General features: G+C 38.2%; 1 protein-coding gene across 3 annotated transcripts; it reads right to left on the reverse strand.

Annotated features, from left to right (window-relative positions):
• Positions 1-4,206: 4,206 nt before the first annotated feature.
• On the reverse strand, positions 4,207-27,869 carry PSEN1 (presenilin 1). 3 transcript variants are annotated; one of them, XM_082761573.1, is made up of 12 exons: positions 27,800-27,869; positions 25,279-25,422; positions 23,466-23,504; positions 20,366-20,619; positions 19,153-19,294; positions 17,333-17,400; positions 15,337-15,557; positions 13,034-13,132; positions 11,542-11,628; positions 10,503-10,670; positions 8,647-8,765; positions 4,207-8,322 (listed from the first exon to the last, which is right to left on the reverse strand). In XM_082761573.1, exons 2-12 carry the CDS (start codon positions 25,360-25,362, stop codon positions 8,167-8,169), a joined length of 1,437 nt encoding a protein of 478 aa, XP_082617699.1. In that variant the 5' UTR covers positions 25,363-25,422; positions 27,800-27,869; the 3' UTR covers positions 4,207-8,166. The 3 variants fall into 3 exon arrangements, with proteins under 3 accessions (XP_082617699.1, XP_082617697.1, XP_082617698.1); XM_082761571.1 differs by lacking the exon at positions 23,466-23,504; XM_082761572.1 differs by lacking the exon at positions 27,800-27,869 and having other exon boundaries at positions 23,466-23,590; positions 25,279-25,417.
• Positions 27,870-27,953: the final 84 nt, after the last annotated feature.

Below are 27,953 nucleotides of genomic sequence, written 5' to 3' on the forward strand. Positions count from 1 at the left end.
TGGGATTAAAAGGTTTATTGCTACTATGACAACAGCCAGGTCCCACTGTTCTTAAAATAGTTTTAAAACCTTAGCAGTGACTGGAAATGTGTACGTCTCTCCTGCCGGATTCATCATGTACTGTCTTCCAAAAGGAAATCATATTTTATAACAGCCTACTTTTTTTAAACACATATTTTTATCGTGCTCTTTAATCCGTTGTTCTGAACGCTAAGAATAGAAAGTGGTAAAAAAGGCACTGCGCTGCCATGTGGCTCTGATCACACTTTTAGAAGTGCTATTGCTGTAGACACCAGGAGGAGAGGCACTGCGCTCTCACTTCTGCTCCAATCTGGTGTTTGTTTCTTGCTCTCACTGTACCCAGTCCCTTACTGAACAGAACGCATCAGGGACCAACCAGCCCACATGCTCGGTGCTGCCAGATACCAGCCATTTCTGAGCTTCTTACACATCCTCCCCTTGACATCTGCAGGTATTCAGCTGCATCTCACATTAAATTAGCTCCTCCTCAGGGGTTGCAACTAAATGGAGAATTTGTTCGTTCTCAAATAGTTTGTGCCGAGGGCTGAAGTCTATCAATAACCTGATGGTACCAGGATGGCCTCCATTTGAGTATGCTATTCTATCAGTAATTAGCATTTTATTGTTGGGCGTGGCTAAATAAAGTTTTGATTCAATTGGATATGCAGCTACTACATACGATGAACATCCAGCTGAGTTCTGAGGCATTCTCCAAGTATGTTCATGCTGACTTGTACAATGAAACGATAAGAAGTACAATGCTTAATTCTGATTGCAACACTACCCAGATCAAAGTGGGTAACCCTTATCTAAAACAACTGAAATCAGAAAATTAATATGAATACAGAAGCCTATTCATTACTCTAGACAGTTTGGATTAAAAACATATTTCAAAACAAAGAAAAAGCAAGTCTAATCCAATTACATTGGTGCCATCCATTAGTGCCTCTTGATGCCAAGCTAAAATCATCTTCCTATAGCGAATAAAACTTTAAAAAAAGCAGATCAAATTCAGCTTTTAAGACTAAGGAAGCAATGGATCATTTCTTTATTGAAAAACAGTTGCTAGCTCCAGTCAATGAACGTTGGTTCTTTTCTCCCTGGAGTTCACAAATTCTTGACATTTATAGACTAGAATTTGTCCTTAAACACACTTTCAATTGCAAATTATAGGTAATTTAAAAATACTAATACTCAGACCAAGCTGAATTCTCCATGCAAGCCAATGCTGTTAATAAAAGAAACTTACTTACCTATCCCTAAAAGATTACATTAAAAATGTAATGAAGTAAGAAAATAAATTGGTAATTAAGTTAGAATATTAGAATGGTATCTCGAAGTTCAATATTAACCTCAGTAAGAAAAATTAAGCATACCACATATTCTGGCACTGTGATCCAAACGCAGTCGTGTCCTTCAGTCCCTATGCATTTAAAATTTACAGTAACTAAACGAAGAAACCACTTAAAATCAATGTATTTTTTAAAATCTTTTAGGGTTCATCTATTAAAAATCTTTTAGGGTTTATCTATTCCCTAGAACAAAGTGTCCAACAAAGGCAGTCGTATCACCAAATTGTTGAGTGCTTGCTTGACTTGGAAGCTATCTGAATAGTGCAGATCTTTACTGAATACTTATTTCATACAATTTGAAAAACTACAAGCTTCTTTTTTTGTTCATGACAGGTGATTCACAATTATTTGTTCTGTTCTTGTTATCATATGATGGAAATTTCATGTTTATGCAGAATCACAGATTTGTTTAGGTTGGAAGGGAGCTCTTGAGATCACCTAGCCCACCCTGTCTGCTCAGACAGGGTCAAACTACAGCAGGTTGTTCAGGACTGTGTCCACTTGGGTTTTGAGCACCTCCACAGAGACTCCCCAACTGCTTCAGGCAATCTGTTCCAGTGTTTGACAACACTCCAAGTAAAAAAAAAAATAAAAAAAAAGGTTCTGTTTTCTTATGCTCAGATTATTTTTTTAATTTGTGCCTATTGCCTTTTGTTAGTGGACACTACTGAGAGCCTGGTTCCCTTGACTTCACTGCCTCCCATCACGTGTTAATATGCACTGGTAAGATCCCCCTGAGCCTTCTCTTCTCCACTCCCTCATTCAAACTCTCCTAAAATTAAAGATGTTCCAGTTCCTTAACCTTTTTTCATGGCCCTGTACTGGATTCAATCCAGTAAGTCCTATCTTTCTTGTACAGGGGAATCCAGAACTGGACACTCCAGATGCAGCCTAGCACTGCTGAACAGATGGAGTGGATGGAGGCTCACCTCCACTGACCTGTTGACAGCATTTTTCCTAATGCAGTCCCCAGGATGCTACCGGACACCTTTGCTGTAAGGGTGCACTGCAGACTCATGGTCAGCTTGCTGTCCACCATGACTCCAGGGCCCCTCTCTGTGTGCTGCTTTCCAGCTGGTCAGCCTCCAGCAGGTTCTGGTGCCTGGGATTCTTCCTGTCCAGGTGCAGGGCTTTGCAACTCCCCTTGCTGAATTTCATGAGGTACCTTTTGGCCCATTTCTCCAGCCTGTTGAGGTCCCTTCTAAATGGCAGCACAGTCATCTGGTGTATCACCCACTCCTCTGGAGGAGTATCAAGCCCTGGGTTATACCACCAGTGACTCACCTCCAGTTGGCTTTGTGCTGCTGATCGCACCCCTCTGGACCTGGATGTTCTGCCAGTTTTCAATCCATCTCACTATCCACTTACCTAAACCACTGTCTGCTTGCCTGGTGATGATGTTATGGAATACAGCATCAAAAGCTTTACTGAAGTCAGTTAACAACATGAACTGCTCTCCCACCATCCAGCAGCTAGCCACCACACTGTAGAAGGCAGCAACATTACTCGAGCAACATTTGTCCTTTGAAGTCCATACTAACTACTCCCAAACAACTTCTTGCCCTTCATGTTTTTGGAAATGCTTTACAAAATCATTTTCTCCATCACCTTCCCAAGGACTGAGGAGAGGCTGACTGGCCTGTAGCTCGTCAAATTTTTCTTCCTGCCCTTGTCGAAGATAGAATTGGTATTTGCTGTCTTCCAGTCTTCAGGAACCTCTTCCAGCTGCCAAGACAATTCAAAGACTATAGAGAGTGGCCTTGCAGTGACATCAGCCAGCTCCCTCAGCATTCATGCATGCAGCCTGCCAGGCCTCAGATTGCACATCCAGTAACTGCTCCTCCACCGACCAGAAGTTTACCTTCTTCCAGACTTTCCCTGCGGTCTCAGTGGTATGGGATTCCTTAAGGCCAGTCTTACCAATAAAGACTGGGGCAAAGGCACTGATGTGGCCAAAAGAAATTAATTTGTCATTAATTCCCGACCCATTCATCATGGGGCCCACCTCTTTTCCATTTCAGTCTTTCTTTTGCTGTTACTTACATAGCTGTAGAATCCTTCCTTGTTGCCTGTCACATTTCTTGCCAGATTTAACTCCGGATGAGCCTTGGCTTTCTTAACCCTACTGCTGCAAGACCAGACAGCAACTCTGTGCTCCTCCTGGGTCATCTGCCCCTGCTTCCACTTCTCGTACCCTACCTTTTTATGTTTCAGCTCAATTAGAAGCTCCTTGCTCATCCCCGCAGGCCTCCTGTACTTGATTTTCTGCTTGTCAAGATGGACCTTGTGGTCTTCCATGCTTATCTTCTACACAGAGACAAGGCGATCCCCCAGAGAAATACCTTCAACAATGGTCAGTCAGCTACGACAAATCTAACTTTGTAGTGAATATTTCTCCAAAAGAAAACAAAAAATTCTTTTAAGGTAAAGAACTTTTTCCTATACCATTGGTATGAAATCAGCACCAAAATAACAATACAGTTCACGAAGTCCTTTCTGTCTGAAAAGCCTATGCATTTTCCTAGGTAACACTAAGCTTCACCGTGCAAGGTAGTGTTTAAATATAATCTCATACAGCTTTTTCATGCCTTAATTATAACTTATGGTTGCTTTTGCAACAAGTTTTGACCAACTCTTTTAACTTGAAAATTAGCATTTAGGAGGAAGTACTTCTATAGAAACCAGTTTTAAGAAGATATTCCACTGGGAGATAAAGAAGCTACCTATCTGTATTAAGACAGAAATCTTACTTCTTAAATAGCTACAGTTTAGGCCTCTAATAGCATTAAATGAAGGCTTTAAAATAATATAGTAAAATCAAGGTAAGTCAAGATCCATGCAATTTTTATTTTAATAATTAGACAAATACAGGAAATTTTGCAATAATCTATCAAAAATGTATCTTATCAAGAACCGGAAAGGTGTTTAAAAAACATTCACATTCAATTCAGATTATGTACAAACCAGTGTTTGTAAAAATGAAAACTGCAAATGCTTTGAGTGTAAAAGAATTCCATTCTAGTTCATGTTTCAGCGCTCCCAATGACTACGTTACCACTGAGATGCAATCACAGTGCAGACATGTTCCACAGTCTTTTATACTCATTTCCAATAGCATCACTGCCAAAAGTAATACTTTTTTTTTTTAATAAAGCATTTTGAGAAGTTTCTTCATACAGTACCGTCCACCTAAAATATACTCCAGCAAATTTAATTCTTCACTGCAGTAATGGCAGAACAGCTGTCATCTAAAGGTCCAGAGTGCATACAATATATGTAAGTACAGGTACGTATCTATATATCCAAGAAGCACCAGTCTCCTATGTCTGAAAAAGCCAGAGTCTGCTTTGTACCTTGAGGAGATCAGCCATTTTTAGTGGAGCACAGCCCTTGAATATTTGGTTCAAAGTAAAAACTATCTGCCTAGTCAGAACTATTCTGAATGTGATGCAATATACAAGTGCGCACCTTCAAGACTCACCTCACATTGATCACACTTGAATTTGAGTGCCATCTTAATAGCCATACATAGACATGGCAGTGTCATACACCTTTGCTACCAGGAACAGTTTCTGGGGATCTCTTGTTTCTCTTTTGCTGTATTAAATCCTCAACACTAAAAAAGGAGAAATGAAAGTGGTTGTTTTTTTTTGGTCAAATCTGTAACTCAGTACTATGTTTTTTTATTTGCAGAAACGTAGCTAAAGGAGACTAATCATTAATTTAAGCTGAAAGGGGAGAGAAAGCTATCAAGGTACCCAGTGACTACTGAAAGAAGTCACACAACAGTTACCAGTTAGTCTACTTGGGGCACAAAAGAGATGAATCTAGCTACTGGGGCTACACAGTAGTTCATTGAGAGCTACAGCCTAATGTGCTGTCATCAACATATTAATTTAATAATAGCAAACTACTCTCTCAAAAAATGCAGACTACATATATCAGAACTCTTTCATTTAAACCAAGCTAACCAAGTTGAAATGGTTCACAACCTCAAATTAGATTGGTGTTTTAAGACAAAGGAGAGAGAAGTTACACAACCTTCACACTTATGTAGAAACAATCCAAATGCAAACAATCACTTTCCTTAACTGCACCTTATGGACCCAAGTACTTGAGATGATCTTTAGTTGCAAGGTCTCATTTGGAATACAAGGTACCAGGACTCAGTGTAAAAGGACAAAAATGTCAACCATTTTTTGATGTTGCTGGTTTTGAAGGCGTACATAAGACTTGCTAATAAGCAGTGTACTGTAACATACATTGGCCTTGGCTTGAAAAGCAGATTTCCCTTTTTAATTTGAAATTCAAATACATTAACTTGAACAACAATTTCTGTATAAACACATTTTCTAGTCTCCAGCACTGTAATGTCACACTAGATCAGAAATTAAAACTTCAGGATAGGAAAAACAGTTCTAGGGAGAGGAAGACTGTAATTTAGCATTTGAAGAGTCTGAGCTCTTCCTTGGGTTGTGCATCTAACTCCCATTCAAGTATGTGGGAAGGCCTTTGCATACTTCAGTGGATTCTAAAGCAACTCTTACTGGAGTCAATACTCCAATGGTACATATTTAAGCCATAAAAACAAACAACGAAGACAACTGCTGCATTTCAACAACTCTTAACTGAGACTTTGTCTCAGATATGCAAACAGGTGCTAGTGGCGTTGACTCTTAGGAAACCTATTCTATACAATAAAATTAGTTAGGATCCCCAATAAAACATACAAGGGAAATTTCCTTAGATAAAATGCTCGGGAAAAGAACAACATACAATAGTATAAAAAACCTCAGTCTCAGTAAGTGGAAAAAAAAGCCTGCTTTAAGTCAGGCTTCATTTCAGCAAAACATGGAATAGTGATTTAAGCTCAAAAACACAAGCAAGTTTGCTTTGAAAAGTCAGTGTAAGGAATTTTGATATGGTTACTTTATTAATGCTATCCATGATGAATAAGCACACAAATGAGATGAATAAAAGTACTTTAGAGGAGACGACAATATATTTTATGCAAACAAAAGTGCTAACATTACAGTTAGCAACTCATACTGAAAGAGACAGATGTTTTTGTCAAGGACAATCAAAGAAAGCAGACCTTTCTTGGTTTTAAAACAGATTTATACATCACAGTCTTTCTTCCCTTACATGGGCAAAGGTTGGCGAGCATCTGTGGTGTCTCAGTCCTTTGAATCTATAGGCACAGAAAAAAGGACAAAAAGAGTTTGTGTTGGGATTTTGACAGTTGTCCTACTCGGCAAGGACTCCAGTATCAAGATGCAAGTAAAACGGAATGCCCATCAAGAGTATCCACTCAGTGCGCTTCCCTCAGAAAAGACTTGTACAGAGTTAACAGCCTACAGCAAAAACAATGTAATGTCATACAGATCTCATTTCCAAGCAATTACACATAAATAAGTTCTTTCAAATGAAGAACAAAATAGAGTTTAGCAGTTTGAAAGTTAGAATCAATTCTTTATCTTGTCAGAAAGAAGTTCAAGATCTTATTTCTTCTTTTTGGTGATTTTGAGTTGTCTTTCATTTCTCCAGTCTTCTGTTCCTCACAGGAGAGGTAATTAAATTGAAGAGGGCCACAGATCTTTTTCCTTTGTAACATTAAGTAATATCTCACCTAACTTCAGTAGCTACACCAAAAAAAAAAAGTCCCTGCCCAACCTGGGTCTTAGATGGTTGAAAGACCAACACTTCAGGTCAACAGAATTGAAAAGCAAATTTTTGAAGAGAAAAATTTCAGTGAAACATTACAAGTGCTACTAATAGTACTTCGGCCTCTAGATCCGGCAGGCTAAAATCCATCTGGGACTGTTGTGAATGTCTACTTATTTCATGAAAACTTCAACAAAATGAATATATGGTAATAATGCAGTCTATGCTGTTAGTGGCTGTTCTCAAATGTAGGGTTTGAAGTGGTGTTATAACAAATCCATTTGCAAGAGCACATACAGTAAGTCCTAAAACTGCCTTTAGTGTAGTTTACCAACCTTTTAGAATCTTAGGTCCAAATTGGGACTTCATGATCCCTTATGCCATGTAATTCAGTCCAAGTCTAAGTAGCTACATAAACTGGAGTAGATGCACAGAAGGTGCACTCCATGCTTGAGAATACCAAGTATTGAAAGTCAGAAGAGGCTCTAGTTCCAGTGTGGAAAAAAAAGCTTTTAAACTGACTAAACCAAGCACACTCAGGCACAGAGGCTATGAAGTGGTGGAGCACTCTGTAAGAGTGACAGTACTTTCTCCCTTTGTTGAATTGCTACAAAGTCCTTTTTCCTTACACAAAGCAGAGTCGTATTCAGCTGTCACAAGAATCACTGTTGAAGAAGTTTGAATTGGGTTCTCTCTCTTCAAATGGCTTACAGGGACAAGTTCCATTTGATTTATCAGCTTCCTCCATCAACATGAAGGAAATCCTGAGCACCCTTAATGCTTCGAAATAATCAACCTGTGCTAAGAGATCACATTGCTGGTGGAAGCGTTAGCAATTTTCACACAGGTGGTCCTTACCAGAGATATGTATATCAGATTACCTCTGATATAACAGCACACAATTTAGACCAGCCATAAGGAAGAAACCACTTTCAAACAGGAAAATTCATATGGTGCCCAGTGCAGCAGTTGTCTCAGAAAAAAAAAAAATGGAGGAAGCTGTAATGATTCAGGCTTGGAATCTTGAGTATTAAGCTTCAGTTTCACTTGAGAACTGAGGGAAAAAATATTTCCTCCTCTCAGATTTGCTACAAATACAAATATCCGTAGAATGTGAGCATCAAGTGTGCTAGATATAAAACTGATGGAATGCTAGCTGGTCCATAAAGGGCTGCACCAAGTTATCTGTAGCAAAGTAAAAAACTAGCCCAAAAGTTATGGATATTGGAAGAGCTGGTAAGGCCTTCTTAAAGATGGCAAGAAGCAGAAGTGTAAGGCACAGACCCTGAGGGGAAAAAAAAAGATAGGGAGAAATTATGGAACTCCAACACACAAAAGATTATAATATAAAAGCACTAATCCCACAGAAATACAAGGAATTTTAATGCCTTCCTAAACTAAAAGGTGTGATGGATGCACAGCCAACTTGAATCACAGCTGAAACTCTCATCAGTTTTTACTCAAGCCAGCAAATTAACAAATTCCAAATTAAAAAACAAACAAACAAACAAACAACAACAACAAAAAAAAAACACAGCAGTTGTGATTATAACTCTGTCCCTGATGAACTTAAAAAATGATCACTACCATCTTGTCACATTATACTTACAATTAATATGGCTACAAAACACGCTAAAGTTGTATTCCAGTCTCCACTTGCTGTTGCTGAGGCTTTGCCAACCAGGACACTGTAGAAAATGAAGTCTCCTAAACCAAGTTTTACTCCTCCTGCAGAAGTGAATATATGGCAGAACTAAGCATCACACAGTCTAATATTGTCAAGTATCAGTAACTGTCAGAGAATAAGACAGATTTACATTAAGTACCAAAATTTACTAATAAAAAAATAATAATAATAATTTCAAAAATAATACCACTCCTGAATCAAGTAATAAAGAAAAACTTATGAAACAAGGTGGCTGAGGAACATTAAACCACTTAATTTATCCTGTAATAAGATTTCTGTATTCCTAGTCTACTGTAAATACAGATGCATTATATACAAACTCAGAACTTTTTATTACATTTTGTAGGGTTCTTTCCCACTTCTGATTGTTGTGTCATAGTCCTTCAGCAAAACATGGAAACATAATTCTTTCAAGTTGGTCATCACAGGGGGAAAACAAATGAGTCACTTGCAGATTATGTTTTGTTTGTCAGTTAGAAATCTATATCCAGCAAAATGCTCCACCTCCTTACCAATTCTCCTACAGAAGTCTTACTAAGGTAGTTCTAAAAAGCACTTGCGTAAAATTACAGAGTAAATTAGAGCCAAAAAGGACACATTTAGTCTACGATATGAGTCTTACTAAAACTCATGAGCTAATGTGTTATTTTTTAAATAGTAATTGCCACCATAGCAACAACAGTGAAAGCACAATATTCAATTATTTCTGTAAACAAAAGAATGATGATTTCCTGAACACCACTTCAGTTTCTGAGCATTTAGTCCAAGATACTAAGCTAGGGAGAGCAAACATTAGGTCACCAGATGTTTTCATTTAGCCTATCATTTGCTTTGTCACCTGATTACAGTCCAGCCCCAAACTCACGCTTTAGAGTTCTGCAAGGAACTCAGCATCAAAGCAGAGGGTTATGCCTGGTTGATCATTTAATAAACAAACAAATGCAACCCTACTCTTTTTCAGCAGGCCTCCAATATCCGTTTTGTGATAGTGCATTCACTAAAGCTGTTAAGAATTACAATACTGTTTAATTGCTGAAACAAATTTGGAATTTTTGAGGTAAATTCAAAAATTGAAGTTTTCTTAAAGTAGATGCCTATATTTTTAAACAAAGAAACACCTAGGAATCAGAGGAAGCAGGTGCACCTGCTAAATAAATATGGCAGCATCACATAAGGAGAACAGTTCATTAGACAGGCAGATCGTAATTTATTTAGAGCTCTTCAAATCTAATGCCAGCTTAAACTCAAATTGGAAATCTTAAATCTGTTAAAACCAGTATCTGAGTATTGATGTCATGTGTGCTCCAAAGATACTGAACTTCATCGAGGTGCTGGAGAAAAATTCTAAGGCCTGTGGCATTCTGAATTCAGTCCCCAAACAGGTCTTTAAACGCTGCTTTGTCCAGAGTGGATTATAGTCATTTACTCTTGAAGCAAAAAACAATAATGACTGCATTTACACAGCCCCAGATCCAAAAGGGCTGATACATGGCAGAACATTGCATGAAAGAGACAAAAGCTAATACAACTGATGCATAATGGTCTGAAAACAGCTTGGCAGTTAAAGTTTTGAATCTACGTATCAAATGGGAGATCAATTTGGCCAGTATTACTCTTGCAACAAAACCAAAACCTATTTCTGTAAAGCATGTCAGTATTGATCAAGAGTACTCTTCAGCTGCTCTTAGCTCACAGCATAGTGTATCTGTGCAGTCAGAATGACCAAGATTAACTAGCTTCAGACTGATTGAGTCTTTCAGAGATTACTCCATACTCACGTTCTTCAGGGTCTTCACTCGTTTGCGAGTTACTGGGTAAAGCCTGAACAGCAGCTCGTGATTCAGGTGTTGATTCAATGGGCCCTATTCTATTGTCTCTTTGTTGCTGCCATTCTTGACTAAAGCCACCATCATCTGGTTCAGCATCTCCATTCTGAGTCTGGTTTGCTGGAATAATAAAGGCATTTAGAATGTTTAAAATCTACTTAAAAAAAATACATCTTATAACAAATGACATTCTCTCCACATATAACATCATTGAAGAGTGATAGAAAAGAGGTATTCTGTGCTTTTAGCAACGTCTAATATTGGCACACATCATTACAAGAGATTCTCACCATTTTAATACTTTTTTAAACATTTGGGAGTCAACATGCACTCTGCAGTCACTGCAACTACATGTTGCATGCAAGTCCTAGTATTCAAGAGTACCTTGATGAAACAGGGTGGTGTGGTGACCTAATTTAAAGATTTAACTCCCATCTATTATTGGCTTGTCTAGTCAGAAAGTTACTGACAGTTTAATTTTACAGTAAAACATAAAACTTTATCGAACGTTACATATTACACATACACTCCCTCCAAGCATAGTAAATTCAGAAACTCTGCTCTTCCCAGATATATACATAAACAAACAAAACCATGTTTTTAAACACTAACTCCATATCTAAGAGGGCTAGACACATTTCCATGTGATACCAATATAAGTGTGAGTTGATACGATATTACATTAACCCAATTTGACAACCAATTGAGCTCAGTCAATGGTTGTCTACCAAGAATCATTTCACCACCAATATCCTGTATTCCAGAATGATGAATGCAGGAACACTAATTGCACAGTAAATGAGGAATTATTTTCAGTCTTCATGGATTTTTTTCAGTCATCTTTCCTAATAAGGTTTATACTCTTTCACTCTCCTACAGAAGCCAGTACTCTTAAAAAGCTTAAAAAAAAAAATGTCTCCATAAACATGTATTCCAATAAAATGATAATTATGGAAAAAAAAAAAAAAAAACTTGTCAAAGAAAAACTTACCTTGTTTATCATAGGTGGAGTTTTTAGAAGCTTTCCTTTGGGCTTCTGGATCTTCCTCAGCCATGTTCACTAGCCATACCATTGTTGCTGTTAAAAACAAACAGCATAGCTAATGTTATCTTCAGATGCATGCAATTCTGAGCTAGTGTTGGCATCAATCCATTATTTTTCTGTTCTTTCTGTACAGCTATCTTTCGCATGAGGCAATTTTACTCTCATTAAATCACAGTAATATCTGGAACACAGCCAGTACCAGCTACAACATGCACATACAGAATTTGATGAACACAAGTTTTATTTTTATTGGATGTTGGAAAAAATGGCAGCAGCTGCGTGTAGCTTTAGAGAAATTACTTCTACATATGAAGCCCACTCTGAAAGTCTGAATCAATGATTTCTTTACTTTTTTCCATTAAGCAATCCTTTCATCTACAAGTGAAAAGGTCTATTAAGACCGGTGCAAAGGTAACTTCAAATGAGAGGCAGCATCTGCATCAAAGTTAATTGTTCTGTGTGTCCCCCCCCCAAGAATTCTCCAGTTTTGAGATAATTAAATGTTGTCACACTTAAATGGTATATATTAATTCAATTTGTGGTTTCTCAGCATTAGCCTCTCCTCCCTCAAAAAAGAGGGTCAAGCAACTACGTACGAGTAGTATCAGTAAAACACAGCAAGAGTGAAAAATAAAGGAGACCCTCCCCTTTCTCCACTGTTATTTTGTCCTCTAAGAGTTGTGGAGTCTACAACACAACATACTTCATTCTTCCAGACACAGGCTTTTCCTCAGCACCAGTAGCATGATGATTTATGATTAACCCAATTCACTGTTATCCATGTATTTCTAACTAGCAATATGGATCTTCGGTACTTGCGCAAGGCAAATTTACTCTCCTAAAAACACAGTAATATCTGGAGCACAGCTACAACGTGCATATACAGAATTTGATGAACACAAGTTTTATTCTTGTGGATAGTGGAATTATCTACTGATTGATACACAGGTCATAACAGCAACATGCATTCAGTAGATTATTTTTTGGCAACTGAAAGAAGAAACAACATATCAAAAGAGGACAAGCCCTGCAAAAATAGCTCTGCAAATGAATCTCTTTGTGGCAACTTCTCCCTTTTCTTTCAGTAACACACAGGATATTTAAGGATATTTAAGCATAGAAAGCTGATAAATATTTTCTGAAAAAGTATTCCTTTTGAAATGCTTGATTCAAAGCCTAATGACATTTGCTTTGGTGTATTAAATTTTTTTTTCTGTTCCTATTTTGTAAGAACAAAACATGCTGGTTTTTATCTTGAAAATCTTAGCCAGAAGACGTTTCACATTTTTGAGTCAACAGCAAAAGGAAAACTGAGACCCAAACGAACAGACTGGGAATTCCAGCTGGCAAGCAACATGTTAAAACAGAGAAAAATGAGAAAATAACTTCAGCTGAGTGGGTGATTGTAAGTTTAAAGTATTTAATAGAATATACTCACAGGAGTAAATCAGTGCTGGAAAGAGAGTTTCATTTCTCTCTTGAGCTGTTTCAACTAGCATACGAAGAGGACCTTTAGGACATAAGACAGCAACCAAATCTGGAAGAAAAAGTAAACAGGTCTTACATCACTGTAGACATACTTTGAAGAAGTTGTTTTGTTTTGTTTTGTTTTATATATAACACTTGCAGAGACCAGTAATAAGGTAAAATGTTACCCTGAACAGAGATTTCTGAGAGAGACACTAACCAGTCACAGGTCAGCATCCTACAGAAAGTTAAATTTTTCCCTCGATCTTACTTTTATACCAAGTGTCTAAGCATACATAGGTCACTGCAGACCACTGTTACTCTTCAAAACCCTTCTTCATCTCTTTTCACCTCTTTCTCCCTTCCTAGCTGCATGGCAATATTTTACCAATACTTGAACGTCCACCTAGTCTTAGGTCTTGCACACCTATAATACCTGGAGGCCAGGTAGACAAAGACTACCGTATAAAACTTAAGGTGATAAATTAATTTATTTGATCCTGTCCATGTCCTCTAGGTATGCTGACCTTTCCTTAAATAGTTGGTCTTTCTCCCAAGTAGTAAGAAGTTCAGTGGCAAACTGAAATCTAGAAGACACACTACAGACATTTAGTTTGATATTCCATTACATGCAAGTCCTCATGGGTTTGGATCACCTCAATAAGCCTCAGCATTTTCTTCCAAGACAGAACACACCTTTGCAGACCACGAAACACTGAACTAATTGTCTTCAGGCCAAATAAAAAAACACCACATTATCATGGAACTTTAGTACTCCGTCCCCCTCCACGAAGTTTACAGATAAAATTAATTGAGGTAAAGATTAAGTATTTTAGTTTCTAAGAATATATAACTTGACAATATTGGTTTCAGTAATCATGAAGAACTCCCAAAAATATCACTGCTGTGATGCTCATTCTTTGATTTTCAAAGGCTTTCTCTGCAAAAAGTTTACCAGCTTTGAGAAAGCATACAACAAACAGCCATTTGCGCAATTTCATCACTTCAATCAGATGCGTATTAATCAGAGGAGGAAATTTAAGGAGTCTTACAGCAACAGTATGAAACCAAGAGCTTACTAATATTTATAGTTGTAGAACCGATTTTACGTATTATTGTAATATACGAATAATAAAGTATGAAGTTCCTCACTTAAGATGTTATGCAACTGCAAATGTTGCTGTGTCACTATGTCAACTTACAAGTTGAAAGAAAACTAATTCACAAAAAATAGTATTCAGTTTACACACTGGAAATAACCAAGTTTACTTTCTATTGCCAAAGATTTTTCTTAACCCAAGTTTAATGCTAAAACAAATTGCAAGACAATAGGTAAGTGGAGCTTACGTAACTTCTATGGATTAGAAACAACTGCCAGTTTATTCACACTCAAAGAAGAAAAAATGTGAGTGTGAGAGTGAAAAGGAAAAAAACTGGCATATGAAGCTTTGCAGAAAAAAAGCTGTGTTTGCATAGATGAGATGTTGAAAGCACATTTAGTATAACAAAAAACAAAACCAGCAGCTTTTTTCAAGCGTCCAGTGCCCTCTAGAGCTCTATGAAAAAACTACATCTAGATACCTCTATTTCTGTCACTATTCTGAAAAAAAAAAAAAGCAATAATTGAGATTAATTTTATTTTTATTTTAAGAACAAGGAAACAGATCTCTAAATTATAACCTTCAATATGGAAAACGACTGAGCATTCTGAAAATGAATGAAAATTGCCTTGAATTGCTACTCATTATTAGACATGGATCACGGTGAGGGTGTTACGTCTTCAAATCTGAGTAATTTGTAGGCTGGGCAGATCTATACCTATACAGGACTGCACCCAAACAATGAAGTCCTAAGTTCTGAACGTACACTGTATGTAGGTTTCCAGGGATTCTTGAGGAAAATGGGAAGTACAAAGTCTCTCCACATTCATAGAAGAGATCAAGCTGGTAACATAGGCCTCTTATCTCCTCCTTTCTTGAATTACTTAAATTCTAACCTTTCTTCCTCCCCAAAGAATCCTGGAAGTCCAGAAAAGGCAAAGGAAGATGGCATCACACAGCCACATTAAGTCCTTAGCTGCAGGTCACTTATTTTAGTTTAGGTAATTATGCTATTTTTGAATCTGTAATCACCTTATCCACTACTTTGTATGACCTCCCCCCCACATACACTTCTTTTTTTAAGATCTAGTCAGACCAGTGGAAAACGAGTTATCAGGAAATAGAAGAAATTCCCAACATAGTTTCTGTTTCTACAACTTGCCCCAGACCTTACCATACACTGAAATGACAGCCAGGATAAGCCACGCAGTCCATTCAGGAAGATACTTAATGAACACCAACGCCATGAGAGCGCTTATCATAATGAGATACGCCTGCTGGAGCCGGAGTGGGCCCTTCCAATGAATACAGATCATTCCCACAACACCGAAGTTCCAGATCATGAGTGCCACCGTAATGTAGTCCATGGCAACGTTATACGTCTTAAAAACCTCACTGAAGGAAAAAAAAAAAAAAAAAAAAAAAAGGGAGAAGACTATGGACTGCATTTGCTTAAAACAATGGAAATAAGTCATAGATGCAACCTTCAGATTTTTTTATTATTTTTTTTTACATCTTACTGCTCAATGTAGTGGCCCAAATGTAAAGTTTATCTCCAATTAGTATTTAATTAAAAAATACTGTTCACAAAGGAGACAGTTTTACCGATGTTTACTTCATACCAACTATTTCATCCTTGTGCAAATTTTTATTTGCATTCTATTACCTTGTCAATCTAATCAGAAATTGACAGGAGAGGACATTACTGCATAAACAGTCATTTTGATCATGCTCATGATTTCTAAGTCAGAGTAAAAATTTATGAGGTTATAAAGAAACTTTAAATCCATACAAACTGATCTTTCCTTACTTTCCTGTATCCCATGGAATGGAAACACTTCGCTAATTCCCAAGTATAATATACGTCATTATTCTATTCTTTGCCACAAACAATGAAGCAAACCCCTTGCTTTTAGGATAAGCCATGCCACTCTGTCACGCTGATAATATAAACCGGTTAAGACCTTCAGTAAGTAATAAACCAAAACAGAGAAATATGTTGTCACCAAGACACAGGTGATTTTCACTGACCCAAGGGAGAAGTGACTGCAATGGCTGTTTGCAAATTCTGCTACTACTACCTCATGAAGTCACCAAGAACCTTGCATAATTTGCATGATACTTTCCTCCTGGAAATTTTTCTTACCTAGCCATTAGCTAGCCTTTGAGATGTACAGTGTTAGCGTGATGGCCCTTATTGCCATCAACTATAATTGGTCTACAAACTCCCCCCTCACTGGTCCTCTGCAAAAGGAAACCAGAAGCGCTGTGAGGCAGCAGAGACAGGTGAAGGAAAGCAGAGGGCCAGGAAACCCCTCAGTCCCTCTGCTCACACATACTCACTGAAGAGTGCCAGCACCAACCCAAACCCAAAGGAAGTGAGTCTAGCAACTTGCCTCCACCCAGTCTACACTGCCTTTGAGCAGCACACATTGCCTGGTTACAGAAGTTACAGGAAAGTCGTTATTAACGTTAGAAGAAAACACTAACCAAAAAAGTCACCACAGGCCACTTCTGGCAAAAATTAGTGACGGAAAGAACCCCATTTTCTATCCCTGGAGACCAAATTTAAAAAAGATTCCTCAAAGAGAAGTGTATCTGATATCAAATGGTGCAAAAATACATATGCTACAATAATTTCACTGCATAACTTGAGTTACAAGCCCTGGTCAGGTTGCTTGTTTTAGAGAACTCTGAGTATTATGTACTTTTATTTAAGTCTGGTTAATGACATGCTTCAGAATTTTAAAAGAACACTGAAACACGTAGTGGAGGTATATTCTGGTGACAGAGCAGATTCTTTTTAGTTGATTCTTTTCTACCACTCCCATACAGACAGCCTTTGCAAAGAAAGCCTAGCTCCAAAGCCATGATGTAAACAGCTGTTCTTCAGTCATATAGTTATGAAAAATTACATCAGAAGTTGTGCTAACAGTATACGGTGCCCTGGGAAAGATGTCTTATTTATGTGATTAGTATGCCATGGGCAGTACACTATCGGATGCACTACTAACTCTCTATTAAGCTATATAAAACTAATAATTCTACCTCACTAGCAATAGCTTACACAGTATCATTCATATTAAGATTCACAGGCTAGTTATAAAATAAACATGCAAGCAAATAACATCGTACATGAAAAATAACATATTAATGCTTAGTTCTCTTACCCCAGGTAGATAAACGAAAAAAAGAAAAGCAGCAAAAGAGAAGAAATGATAAGCCAACCATGGATCACCTGGAAAAATAGATATCAACACAGACTTTATTTAAGGTTTGATATTTTAAAATTAATGTCTACTTAAAAGTGCTTTCAATGCTACTATCCCTTCTGATTCAAGTGAGAAAATGATACTCAGATCCCTCTTTCTTTGGTTGTTGCTAAGTTCATATTTAGCCTATGCACAGCCTATATACTTACAGATTTTAAGTGCTTTGTGGTCTTTCAACAGAGGTTATATAGAATGCAAACTACTTTTATTTTTAGGGCACTTTGAAAACAATGGCATTGTAATATAGCAGAAATATAAAGCATTAACACAGATGGAAAACATGGTTCTTTTCTGTGCTAATAAAATCACTGCTGTCATTCCAAAGAGTTTTCAGAACACAGTTACAGCATTAAATATTAAAACACAGAAAATCTTCAGTGTTTATCTGCTAGAATTATAAATTAATTGATATTAGGATTCCTATATCCTCTACCAATAATCTTTACACATAATCCCTTTAATTTGATATGATAGAATTGTACAGGTAACTAGATTTTACAGCATTCTTGTATAAAAACATACCCTTTAAGCAATTTTAAAAATAAAAACGTAATGGTTTCTTTAAATTAAAATAAAACTACAAGAAATTTCTGTTGTTTAATCATTCTAATTTTTGAGTACAATAATTATTTTTGTAAAAAGAATGCCCCATGCTTTGCAAGGTCAAGAGGAAAGCTGTAAGTGTGAGAAAATTATAAATATAAATTAAATATAAACAAATTTGATGCTTTCAGCACCTGAGAACTGAGTGGCAGCCAAGGAACCTAGCTGAAGCACATCAATTATCTGACTTTGTTAGAATGATCAAAACTGACAATTTATAAAGAAAACATAGTTGATTCAGGAGTTAACACCACACTGTGATAACAACAGTACTCTATACCTTAAAAAGCACTATTCCAAGCCATATACGGATACAGGCAGAAATCACTGCCCCAGTCATTCCACAGAGACTTTGTAAAGGGGTTTCACCCATACCCACAAAAGACATTTTCCCTCTCTTAAAAGAAAAAGAAAAAAAAAAAGAAAAAAAAAAAAAGTGGAGTAAAGGTTTGTGCCAGTGCATGGATCCCACAGCCTGCTTTATTACTATTAAACAGATTCACTGTACACTGGGAAATTTTGTTATGCCAAGCTTTGTCAAATTGGTCATTAAGACCAAAAGACAACCACGAATTTTCATGAACAGCTCCCAGGCAGGTGACATTGCAATTATTTATTCTAAGCCTGGACTTGCCCAGATTACATCACTGTATGATTGAAGTCTATCACAAAAGAGCCTTTGAGTCTCTGTGTTTGCCGTAAGGATATCACCTAGCATGTACAGCCATGCACATATCAGTCTTGGGAGACTTCTATACTTGCAGGTAGGGCAGGGAAGAGCAGAGCCCTTGAAGAGCCCCTGAAGTCTTGAACAGCTTTCCAGATGTAGGACCAGGCCTGTGCTTCATAGTTCTTGACCACAAGAAGATTTCAGTCCATAGTACATTTCACAGGAATAAGAAGCAATGCCACCCTAATTCTAGCTGATAAAACAGCCAGCAGTGTTAGCATGGGGTTACTGTCTCCCTATTTTGTGAAGCCACAAATTTGAAACACTTAAAATACCCAACCTTGTAACTTCTGCTCACTCATCCTTGATACTCCTTTTGTTCCATCCTTGATAATCAGTGCTAATAAATAAAACTAGCACAATTACCCAAGTCAATTACACTCACCTTATAGCACCTGTATTTGTAAAGCACAACCAGGAGTATGGTCATGACAATGATGACACTGATCATGATAGCAGCATTGAGAATTGAATTCAGGGCCCGTTGTCCGATCGTCTCTGTCTCTTCTGTGAAGGGAGTGTAGATGCTACAAGAACAAAAAGTCAACTGAAATGCCTCTGTAGAGTCCACAAATGTTTGTGATATGCAAGGCCAACATGAAATGAAATTGCAATAATCTTTCAATTCAGAGTGACAGCTATTTTCTACTTAGCCAAAACCTGAAAGGCAGCACAGTATCGTATCAGACAAACTTTAATAAAAAAACATTATTTTTCCTTAGAAGACCTGCATTTCCTATATTCTTAGATTACAACTAATTTCCACTTTATAAAACAATCAACTAAGAAATCTAGGTTGTTTGATGAATTTGCACGTGACTGCAGCTAGACCTTTATAAGCACACCATCTAGTGGATTTACAAGGAAGTGTCCCCCAGTGATTCCAACAAAAACACTGCATGAGCTCAACTCTTTCTTACAGCAATAAAACAAGGTGGGGAGAAAAAAACACTTCATTACATGACAGGACAAAATGAAAATACTTACCATAAATAAAATCCCAAGAAAAAATATTTTTGATCAACAGCTTTGTTTCATCAAAACACAAAGTTCTTTTTCACTACCATTTTATGACATTCTTACATTACACAAACATTTCAAAGCCAAACACACTTTGAATCATTTTGTCTAAATGTTTTTATGGGGGTACATTTAGACTGATTTGCTTCAGGTTCTGACAGGCTCAGTGTTCTTTCTCTGTCTCCTTTCTCCTGAAACACCTTTCACTGATATTGTTATTTTTTGGCAATATTAGTATCAATATTTTGATTGAGTTTATTTTAACAGATATACCAGTTTATTTTACCTTCATGCATCAGAGAGCACAAAGTGTTAAAAAGAGGATCAGGATTTGAATCAAGTAGTTACAAGTAAGATGTCATCCAGACTGGTTGCCAGATATAAAACAAATGTGAATAGTACCATGATAGAGAGTTTGGTTTCTGGAAGGAATAAAATAAAGCTATCTCTAGGCTGGTAAAGAGGAAAAGGGAGACGAGGAAGTTCACTGTTTCAATTAAAATCCTGAAGAAATTGAGGTTAAAGAAAATGATCTAAGTGGGTCCATTAAAAAGACAGGGGAAAAAATTGATACATACAGCTGTCCATCCTTGCGTGTGTAAAAGCTGACAGACTTGATGGTTGCAACAACGACCACCATGCAAAGTGTGACAGGTACAAACAACATAATCACATGTTTTGCCCCATATTTCAGTGTCAGCTCCTCATCTTCTTCTTCATCTTCCACCACCTGCTGAATGTTGTTCTGTGGCTGCCCATTGGTTTCAGACCCAGGATTGTCATTTCTTCTGCGCTCACTGTTATCATGACGCCGTCTTTCACTGTTATCATTCTGCAATATATAAAACACTTTCATCAGAAATTATCCATAATCATATTCATGTGTATTAAGATGGTCTTGAGGGGGGCATGTGTAAGGTAATATTTACTGTCAAAAACATTTTTCACATTGAGGACGTAAACAGGAATCATTAAGTGTTTCACATAGTTACCAAAAGAATAAAAGCACAGGGTTATATTAGAAGCATTTATACTAAAACAGCAGCAGGCTGTTAGATGCAACCAACATTGCTATGCCATCTTTTCTACAAACAGAAGAAAAAGCTAAGTAAAAAAAGACAACTTACTCTCTTTGTCCAAACTACAGTTGAAACAAGGGTGCATGACAGTAGATTACTCATAGCTTGACAACAATCAACTCTGTCTACTTCCAGAAATAATGCCAGAGACATTTATTAGACTAATTCCATGAAAATTCAAAGAAAATTTCTATTTTCCTTACCATGTTACTCCCACTACAGTACACTAACTAGAATACATATTAAAATTGAGTTTCACGAAGCATTGTTCACACATTTTTAGCAAGAATGACACAGAAACAGTGATCAAACTCAGATAATTCTCGCTCATTACACTGAGATTTGATCTTAAAGTTTTACTGTGATGAGTTAAGTGTGCAGATTCCTTTTCTCCTCTCCCAAGGATGCTAGAGCCACGTCCTTTTGCTGACATTGAAGAAATTCCACCACCCCTGTCAAAAAATATAAAAGAGCCTCCTGGCCTTCCTGATACTGCTGAGTGAAACATCAAGGCTATAATACAAACACAAGGACAGAGGTAGATTTTCCGTATCTCCCTCAAAGGAATTATGACTAACCACAAGCAAAAACGATCTAGGAACTCAGCTTTTACAAAATTCTGAGCTGAAATACTGTCTATGAGTGAACAATCAAGCCTGCATTCTGTAACAGGGGGCATTTAACATTTTATGTTGTGTGCACATACAGAGAACACAGCAGCAGTGTAAGCTACGTTTCACCTGTTCTAGACCACATAGCAACAGAATTCTTTTATGTTTCTCAGTCACTCTAAACAAGCCATAAAATGCAAAAGCTGATACAGATTAGTCTTTTTTTCCCCCACTCTATTATCACGTTTAAGTCGATGATGTACTGTTCCCTTCACTCCACCCAAGGGGGTCAACATAAATGAGATGTAATATAAAGACTTCTGATTCCTTGCAAAATAAACCTTACGACTTCAGAATTACTTCATTTACAAACAGTTCAGTTTGAGTAAGTGCACTCGAGCAGCTTACTATTGAAGAGTACAATAAACTGAGGGGAGATATCTTTTGTAATGCCTTAAAATATAATTTAGTAAAATTGCGTTAGATATTGGAAAAGACATTAAAAATAACCAAATGTATTTCTACTTGAGAACTGTTACACAGGTAATTTTTCCTCCTTAAACATGCTATGTTAAAGTCCCATTACCTGTTCTTAATAGCATTTCCAAACATAACTGCTAGCCTGTGTCCAATTAACTCACTGAAGTTTTTTGATAAATTCATAGTCATTTTGGAGATTCTTTATACAGAATTGTCTCAGCCCCACCCTCAGAAAAGATAAGACGTTAAACACACAGCCAGGAACTCATAGTTTCAAAAGCACTTAAGTGATTAAGGAGTACAAGTCCCTGGACTTCGAACTGCAAACACTGACACTGCTAAAATCCTGGTTGATGCTTTACAGCTTCCCTAACTCATGAAAAAGCTACTTTCACAGAACTTTACACACTAGCAATACATACCAAACACTTTACCTATTTACTTCTTTCTTTGTGGTATCCTCAGGATCAGGTTCAGTAGGGTTTCAAGAATTGCCCTCTAAGAAAATTTCCTTTTTTATTTTTCAAAGAGGAAACTGAGTATAAGGGGAAGGAAAAAAATAATCTAAAATTGTCTTAAGCAAATAAGAATAGCAGGCAACTAGATTTTTAATATTCAATTTTAGCCTTAAATGGAATTTAGTATGATAAATTTAATGCATGACATAAGAAAGATTGCAGATTTGAGATTATTTCTTACTAAATGTAAGATTCATTATAAACTACTTGGTATATTTTGTATAAAATCTTCATATACAATAGAAACAGGAATATTGGAGAATGCAGTGTTCTGAAACTTTAATTGTTCTGTAAAGGCTGTGTGCATCTTTGTGAACCTCTTTCTGTACAGATTATAGCTCAAATTTAACATTTTTTCACCTTCCTAGTGAAAGCGCTCCATTTCTCTCAGCCTACAAGACCACAATAAGCTTATCTATCTAAATAAACTGCCTAAGATGACCATAAGTAATATTACACAAGAGATGATGAGAGTCCTAGAACAGTTCACAAGTAAAGCAGACCTAGTACGTAGGTTTCTGCACACTTGCGGAATGTTTTGCTCTTTCTCTGCGGTAAAAGCAGTTCTGCATGAGGGAGCACTTACCCCTCTCACGCAAAGAAATACAAAAACTAAAATCTAAATCTACAATTTTGCAATGAAAACATAAAAACACCCAAAGGAAAAGCCTAATTAGCTAAGCACATCACTACAGACAAACTGCAGAATTTAACACAAAATAAAACTGAAGAAATTAGACCAATGCGTGCCGCTCTGTTTCCTGCACCAGTTAGGAACAAAGACACAATCACAAAACGTCTTTACAAAATTAAAGCACTGTGCAAGAAAATCAGAATAGCATCAAGAAATACTATAAGATATTATAAGAATTAATCTCTCGCTCAAAAATAGAAGAAGGTTGTACCATCAGTCTAGTGAACTAAAGTGTAGCTAAACGTGACATGCATGTGCCCCTCTGCTTAAAAGAACAAAGTACACTCATATCCTACCTGATCAGTATTAAAGAGAGCAGAGGCCATGGACTCTTGCTGAAGTGGAAGCAAAGGAACAGACTCTTCACTTTCCTCAGACATAGTTAAAAGTGAAAATTCTGAAGCTAAAAAGTCAGTAACACCTGTTGTAACACCGTAAGCAAACGTAAGTTATGAACTACGCGCTTTCAGGTGAATAAGCAACATCAAAAGCAACTGATAGGTTTCTTTCCTATCAGGAAAATAGTTAATAGCAAACCCAGAGCAAAGCCCCTGAATCAACAGATAAAAAACCCAGTATATTTGATAAAATATTTTTACCTAGTGAATGCAAATTGATGTATTATTTAGCAGACCCTGACAGTGGGCATAGGCTTCTTCATCAGTTCTCACATACACCATTTATGTTTAAAGGTTGTTATACAGTGACAGGGCACTGAAGACTGCGCTGAACTCTTGGTATGTAACCAGAAGAGACTGCAAACCATACTAGCGATTACTGATTTCTCATGCTGAGTGCTAGCTGACAGAAGCTAGGTATTACCTAAGCAGGAAAGAACCTTCATACCTCTGTAGAAAAACAGCGGACATATGTAGGGCAGAAGAATCACTACACCTAAGTATTGAAGCTACACCTAGAATTACACTTGAAAGAAAAAGCAGTAGTACAATCTGTCAGTGAGAAGTAAATAAAACAGTCTGCCCCCCATTGCTGGGAAGTAGCTCCGGTAAGCTTTCTTCAAGGACAGTGAGCCCGGAGCTAATCATAGAGCTCTGCCTTTTTAATCCGGCAGAAACGTTCAATAAAGGTTAAGCTCCCACCTGTCCAAGATGAAAAGAAACTTTTTTCATTCCCTCTGATGTAAAAGCATAAAGTATGGAAACTCTCCTGCTGCAGTTTTTTATTTTTAGCAACAGTTTCTATAATCAGTAAGGTCTTAAATCAGTCTTACTTCTAAATTCCAAAGATAATTTTCAAATGTTCTGTATTTTTGCTTTTTAGCAGGATGTTGACCTGAGATAAATACAAGAATTTTTCAAAATTCCATAGTGGAATTAGAACAGGGATCAAAATATTGTCTTGAATCACTGCCATAAACACAGCTACTAGTGGCTCAATCTCCCAGGAGCATTTCTATGTCATAAGGAAACCTGACACTCAACAGTTATTGCAGAACAAGGAACTGGGCATGACAAATCCAAGAGCCTGGGCGCCACACCCAAGTAGACCAACTAAACTTGGTTTTATCAAAACACAAGTGCTAAAATAAGCATAGTATTAGCAATTATTACACAATTAGCACTTTCTAAGGAATGATATAGAACTTTACAGTTTGGTTTTTCCCACACACACACCCCAAACCTCAAGAATTCTGAGAACACACTGACAATTATTCAAAATTAGGACAAGACAGTTCTGCTCCTTCTGCACAGGAGTAGCATTCCAGTAACAACAATGACAAAACCCAAGCTCTACCTAGACTAAAATTAACTCCAAGACTGAACCCCCTAAATCAAGCAGACCACGGCCAGAGTTCAATAAATCACCTGGAAATCAAAGTCTGTTACGGGAATAACCCACCTCATTTTTATTTTTTTTTTTCTAGAGGGCCTAGTCACTCCAGCATCCTTTTAAACTGGGAGAAGTCTACCCGAGTTTAGGATGTTAGATAATTTACAGAGTATTTCTTTCAGCACTGCTTATCACAACAGTCAGATGGAAAAAATTACTCCCAAACAGATCTCTATAGTTCTGAACTGTATTTTCATCCACACTGATTATTCATCCCAATTTAACTGCTATCAGGTAATAAAATTGTTTATTACATACGGTGTTGCTGAGGTGGTTATCAGGGAAGTTTTCTGTCAGCTGCCCATGCTGAAACTGGGGTAAATGTGCAGACAGTTCTGTCATTGAGGCTGTCCTCTGGAAATCACTTGTTTCTATACAAAATGGATCCTTCCTCTTGAGATGCTGGAAGGAAAAAGATGTGTGAATAGTCTTTTTTCTTTTACGAGCAAATTTGCCATCCCCTCCCTACCTCAATTCTTAGAATTCACACAGACCAAAGATAACCATCTTCTCTCTTCACAATGTTACCAAACTGTATCACGTGTTTACTGAGAGGTCATAACAGGGATTTTCCAGCACAAAAATAAGAGTGTCTGGGTGTTATCAAAATAGTTCATCAACCACGGAAGTCAGTCAGCAACAAACCAAAGATTCAAACAGTTCTCCATTCCATCTTGTGCAATAAATGAGAAGTACTGCATACTTGCTCAGAGCACACCTTGTGTGCTGTATTTCAGAGTCCAATTGCTCCAAGTCTTTCATTTCTGGATGAACAAGTGTAATCTTCAAGCAAGGATGATCAAGTTACACTTGATCATTTAAAATCTGGGCATGACACCTGCTTACCACTGTAATACCCAAAGAGGGACCTAGAGCTACACAAAACAGTATTTCATCTGAGCCTGAAGAACTAGTATGTGTTCTCCTAGCAGTAGGTTTTATGTATGAGCTAAATGTACCTAAAATTCCTTATGCTTTAATAGTTTCAAGTGTCCTTACACAAAAAAGTTGTGTACTAATATTTTCCTAAGCAAACGGGAATAAACCAGAACTAAGCAGCTGCTCTGTAACAAAGAAGAATAAATAATTATAGCAGAAAAAGGAAGAAGAGTGATGTAAGCGCAGGTTTCAAAAAAAAAAAAAAAAAAAAAAAAAAGTAGTTTAAAGGAACAATGAGTAGGCCTGCATAAATCACTGGCTTGGTTGCACAAAACACAGCGCACTGAAATAACAGCCACTGCTGCTAAGAGGGAAGTGCCAGTCCCCACTTCCACGCCAAGATGCTCCTGCTCCTACCTTGTGCCAACTCCAGCACTCATCAGTCCTCTTTGCAGTATGTTTAACTCAATAAAATGGAAGAAAGCAAACCCAGGAAAAGAACACAATCTTCTTGTGCTGCTGTAGGGCGTTCAACCAGTTAATGGAAGGATCTAAAAAATCGTATTAATGGAGGACATGCAGACACTGCACAAGGCAAGGCCTCTCACTTTTGGCAGCAGAAAGCCACGAGACAGCATCTTACTTCAAATGGGAGTTAAGCTCAGTTTCATACATACAAAGACGCAGAAGCTGCTTCTTCACTGACAAGTAAGTGAATCTCTTACAAGATTAGCTTGCAGTGCTTACTGACTTCTGCAGGGATGCAGCTTACGCTGAAGGGCCATTAGGAGGCAAGACCAATTTAACAGGTCTAGTGGGAGCATCCTACCCGTCTGGAAAGGCAACATAGCATTCGCTAGGAGAATGGCTCTCTTCTGTGCTTCTAATTAAAAACAGAGCATCTAGTTTAAAATCTAATGAAATGTAAGGCTAGAAGAAAATAAAAAGGTATTACGTTGCTCTTATTTTAAAGTTTTTGCTCTGATTCTTTAGTTGGACTACAGAACATACATGGTGCTGCTTTAAGGCTGCCATCAGTGAAAACCCTCAGTGACAGGGCAGCTACAGAGAAAAAAGTTCAAGTATTTTTTATCCAAATGCGGATTAGCAAAACGAGACCTCCACATAGCATCATATCAAAATCCTAAATAAACTGGGGGGGAAAAAATCGAAAAAGCAAACAACAAGAAGAAATGCCACCACAGGATCCTGCTTAAAGGCCGGTAAAGAAAAGCACCACAAAGCCATCCAACGAGACCAGGCACTGAGGGGCTGAGAGAAAGTGAAGGGCGCCTGAGGTAACTGACAGGAGAGGGGCACCACAGCTTCAGTAGCTGCGTCTTAGAGGTGACAAAAATTATAGTGTGCTAAAATGATCCCTTTTTAAAACTCAAGAACTCAGAAATCGTATTCAGGACATCTTCAAAGACTTTTTTTTTTTTTTTTTTTAAAGGAATGAACGCCCCCAAGTTTGAAATTTAACTACGAACGAACAAACCCTACAAGCGAGCCGCGCGTGGGCAGGAGCAGATCGAGTTTTTAACCACCTTTACCTCAGAAGGGGCTCTCAAAAACGTCTGATTTTCCAACGAAGCCGTGATTTAAAACCAGCCTGCCTGAAGAAGTTCCCTCTCGCTTCCCCTCCCCTTCCCAGCGCTGCGGCTTCCCCGTGCTCGTCGCCCCCGGCCGCCCCCGTCCCCTCACGCCGGGGCCGGGGCAGCACCGCCGCCAACCGCCCGGGGGCCGCCGTCCCCCTCCTCGCCTCCCGGCACGCAACAGGCGGCCGTGAGGGGCCTCCCGGGCCGGCCCCGGCTCCACGGCCCCGCCGTGCGCGACCCCCCGGCAGCCGCCCCGCTCCCCTCGTGCCCCTGCTCCGGCCCCGGCCCCAGCCCCACCGCACCTGGAGGGCGCCGCTCCCCCGCCGGCCCCGCCACCGGCTCCTCGCCGCCCCGCAGCCCGGCCCCGCTCGCTTCCGGCCCAGGCACCGCCTTTCGCCGCCACCTCACGTCCGCCGCCCCGGGGCCGCAGCGCCGCGGCCCGCCCGCAGCGAGGGA

Source organism: Aythya marila (genome assembly GCF_965140915.1).
Source record: "Aythya marila genome assembly, chromosome: 5".
NCBI lineage: Eukaryota > Metazoa > Chordata > Aves > Anseriformes > Anatidae > Aythya > Aythya marila.